This window comes from Xenopus laevis, chromosome 2L (genome assembly GCF_017654675.1).
Source record: "Xenopus laevis strain J_2021 chromosome 2L, Xenopus_laevis_v10.1, whole genome shotgun sequence".
NCBI classification, from domain to species: domain Eukaryota; kingdom Metazoa; phylum Chordata; class Amphibia; order Anura; family Pipidae; genus Xenopus; species Xenopus laevis.
In genome coordinates, this window is record NC_054373.1 from 165,052,534 (window position 1) to 165,056,020 (window position 3,487).

Consider the following 3,487-nt stretch of genomic DNA (forward strand, 5'->3'; position numbering starts at 1 on the left):
CCATTATTATTTTAAGAAACTCAGAAAATGTCAATCTTATGACAATACAAAAACTACAATTGCAATCACACAAACACCCATAAGGACATAACCAATGGGTAAAAAATATTTATTGTGTAATAATGTCCGCGGGTTGAACTTAAAAAATAACATTTTCAAAATCTTTTTTTTTTCCTCTTAAACAGGAAGAACAACAAGTGGAGCAGGATGAGAGAGCTGATAACAGCCCCTGCCACTCCCAGGTAAGAAGGGCATAACCAATGGGTAACAAAGATTTATTTTGAAATAATGTCCGCTAACTTGGGTTAAACTTGGGAAAATAAAATTTTCTCTGTTAATTAGGAAACCGTCGAAAGATGTGAAAAGCCCCAATGTGACACCTATGAGGTAACCATCAAAGAATTGTTCAGTGGCCCCAATATATTTAAAAGAACTTAGTTTTTTGTTACATGGTTCATAAATAATCTCTATCATAATAACAATATTTACCAAAATGTATTACCAACATAGGTGCTAAATTGCCTATTCCAACCAATCAACATCTTTTGTAAAAACTAGAAATGAACATTAACAGATTGTGTTGTCTTTTGCTGGCAATGCCCTAATAACATTGTTCCTTATAGGCCTCTTACTATTATTATAATCATTACCAAAGTCTTTTTTGATAAGCAAGGGTTTCTAGGTTGGATATTTAGTCTGGGCTCCCCTAGTGTCACGGTCGGCACCCAACACCAGAACAAAACACCAGGCACCCTGGTCTTGGCTCGTGCTTCACCAGTAGTGTGACCGCCTTTGGGCCTCGGGAGGAGCCCTCGGCTTACTTGGATGCCACCTGGACTTAAACGAGAGGTGCAAGATGAGGGTTCTGGATAAGCAGAGGGGCACGACAGTAAAGCAAAGTCTTTGGACAGAAGATCGTAGTACAAGGAGTTTAGGCAAAAGAGTAGTCAGATCAGGCCGGATCGAGGCAGGCAGAGAATAAACATTATCCGGCAGGCAAAGGTCAAACCAGGAAGTCAATCAGAGGAGTTAGTCGGTAATCAGGCAAGGGTCAGAATCCAGAAGTCAGAATAGTCAAATAGCCAGGCAGGGGTCAAAAACAGGAATCAAACAGGTTCAGAATATAGCACAAAGCTCAGAAGCACCAGGAAACAAAATCCTATCACGGGCAAGGTCCCACAGCCCTAATGAGCTTTAAATAGTATTTGAATCACTATGTCAGCGCGCCTGCCCCTTTAAATAACACCAGAGTGCACCGCGCGCACCCTAAGACGCCGGTGCCTGCGGCCTACAGGAAGCCGCTCGACGAGGCGGGCGTCCCCGCCAAGGGGGCGGCAGGCGTCCCTGCCATCCCCCCCTAGACCATCAGGTACGTTTGTTACACCTAGTCAGGTTCCTGGCTCTTTCTAGTGGGGGCACCCTCCACAATTTTCAGCCATGTTTTTTAACATTAGCGCTGTTAGCTTAGCGGTTCCCATTGGAACATCATATTACCAGAGAAGAGTGCTGATCTAACAGCCTGTTTTACCATTGCTCTTAACCAGGATAATCTGTTGGATCTGGCAATGTCATCTGCCAAGTAACTACAGAATAATTACAAATAAAACACCAATCCCTAAATATTACACAATTATATGCAATTGGCACCACCCAGTGTATGAACCTTTCCTTGTTCTTCAAATTATCATTTTAGCACTTCCCAAAAATAACTGATCTGAGAAAACCTTTTTTGTCTTCCTCAGGAGTATCATCTTGAAGAAAAGTTCCCGGTAAGCAGCTTTTAAACTGTATTTTGGAACACTAAACAACCCAAAAGCACAGCAAATGGTTTGACTTAAATATTCCAGCCCTCAGCCTTCTCCCCTAATACACCAGTTCCCAGCTCCCCTACACCTCCTGTTCTTCTCTCATATTGCAAAGGTTGCATTTTATTTATTCAGTTTTGTATTTATCATGTTTTTAATACAATGTTGTATTTTAGAATCCCAGGACATATCTTCAAATCTTGGAGCCTACGGGAGAGGACAACTACGGGATGAATTATACCGTAAGATATGATAAAATGGCTTAACTTGTGTCATGGTTTTGGGTGATTCTGTTGATTGCTGTTTGGTTGTATCCTTTAGAGTGTTGACCCTTCTGTGTCTTTCTTGTGCTTCTGAAGCTTCCAATAAACCTTCCCGTATCCACCCAGTATGTGTGCTTTCCCTAATGTTCCGACACAGTAATGATCAAAGATTCATTGGCTACTTTTGTTGCAGGGTTGGCACCGTAAAGATCAAATGGATGTGTCTGTGACCATCGTAAAGGAGATAGAGGTAATGAGTCTTGATAATAATAATTATCAGATACGAATAAACTCTTTTTATACCTACATTATGATTTTTAGTAAAAGGAGAACTTGTTTGAAAAATTCTATATGTAAGAAATAAGAACCTAGAGAGGCAAACATATGGTGCAATTCTCATGTAGGGATATTACAAAACTTTAATTTTTCAGGACTACAAGTTAGGCTGAGGTATTTAAAATTGTAATTTTATCCATTGTATTGACTTTACTTTTTTTGTTTGAAACTAGAAGAAAAAAGAAATCCTTCAAGAAGTTGAAGTCCTTGAACTGATCAGAGGCCATGAAAACATCATTGGCTACTATGGGGCTTATTACCATCGTACCTCTGTAAAGAAGCCCCACTATGAAGGACTGTGGGTAAGAAAGTGTTTATTCAGGTTACAATTTATGCACCAACATGCCAATGAACAGCTCAAATACAAGCAAACATTTTGGATGTAAATATTATTCAGTTTGGTAAGAAAGAGTCACGGTGCATGTGGATCACTTAGTTGCACCTGATATTGCAGTTACACCCAGAATGCTTGTGTAGGTCTATTTCTTACTTATATCCACACAGCCTTTCCCCAGAATTCTAATTGTAGACTACACACATCTAAGTGTCTAACATTCTTTGATCCTCCTTGGCACTTTTCTGGCTAAATCTAGTTAAATTAAGACCATGGAAAATATTAAAATTTAGCTTTATTCATTTCCCAGGGCCTGTGTCATCTGGAAAACAAAAAGGTCATCCATCACAACCTGCGGCCCCAGAATATTATCTTGACAACATCAGCAGATGTAAAGATCAGTAAGTGATGCTTAGAATCTGAAGAAACGGATTTGTCCATATTTTTTATTGGTTATATTTATAAATGAACATTACAATTCCTGTTTTTGTCATACAATTTCAGGTGATTTCAGCTCTGCCACCATCGGGGAAATGAGTCACAGTACGTCTGGGAGGATTCCATTCCTGGCGCCAGAAGTACTGGCCAATTGTGGCTACAAGACCATATGGTATAACTCTAAGGCAGTGATCCCCAACCAGTAGCTCGTGAGCAACATGTTGCTCTCCAACCCCTTGGATGTTGCTCTCAGTGTCCTCAAAGCAGGAGCTTATTTTTGAATTCCAGGTTTGGAGGCAAGTTTTGATTGC

General features: G+C 40.1%; 1 protein-coding gene across 1 annotated transcript; it reads left to right on the top strand.

Annotated features, from left to right (window-relative positions):
- The first annotated feature begins 1,839 nt into the window (after positions 1-1,839).
- LOC121399664 (probable serine/threonine-protein kinase mkcA) lies at positions 1,840-3,260 on the top strand. Its single transcript, XM_041581201.1, has 3 exons — positions 1,840-2,318; positions 2,581-2,706; positions 3,049-3,260. Exons 1-3 carry the CDS (start codon positions 2,283-2,285, stop codon positions 3,145-3,147), a joined length of 261 nt encoding a protein of 86 aa, XP_041437135.1. The 5' UTR covers positions 1,840-2,282; the 3' UTR covers positions 3,148-3,260.
- Positions 3,261-3,487: the final 227 nt, after the last annotated feature.

Excerpts from the sequence above, each read along its gene's own strand:
- LOC121399664 (XM_041581201.1), top strand. The coding sequence starts at position 2,283 with ATGGATGTGTCTGTGACCATCGTAAAGGAGATAGAG. Across the intron at positions 2,319-2,580 it reads CCATCGTAAAGGAGATAGAG|AAAAAAGAAATCCTTCAAGA; the intron begins GTAATGAGTCTT and ends TGAAACTAGAAG. Across the intron at positions 2,707-3,048 it reads CCCACTATGAAGGACTGTGG|GGCCTGTGTCATCTGGAAAA; the intron begins GTAAGAAAGTGT and ends TTCATTTCCCAG.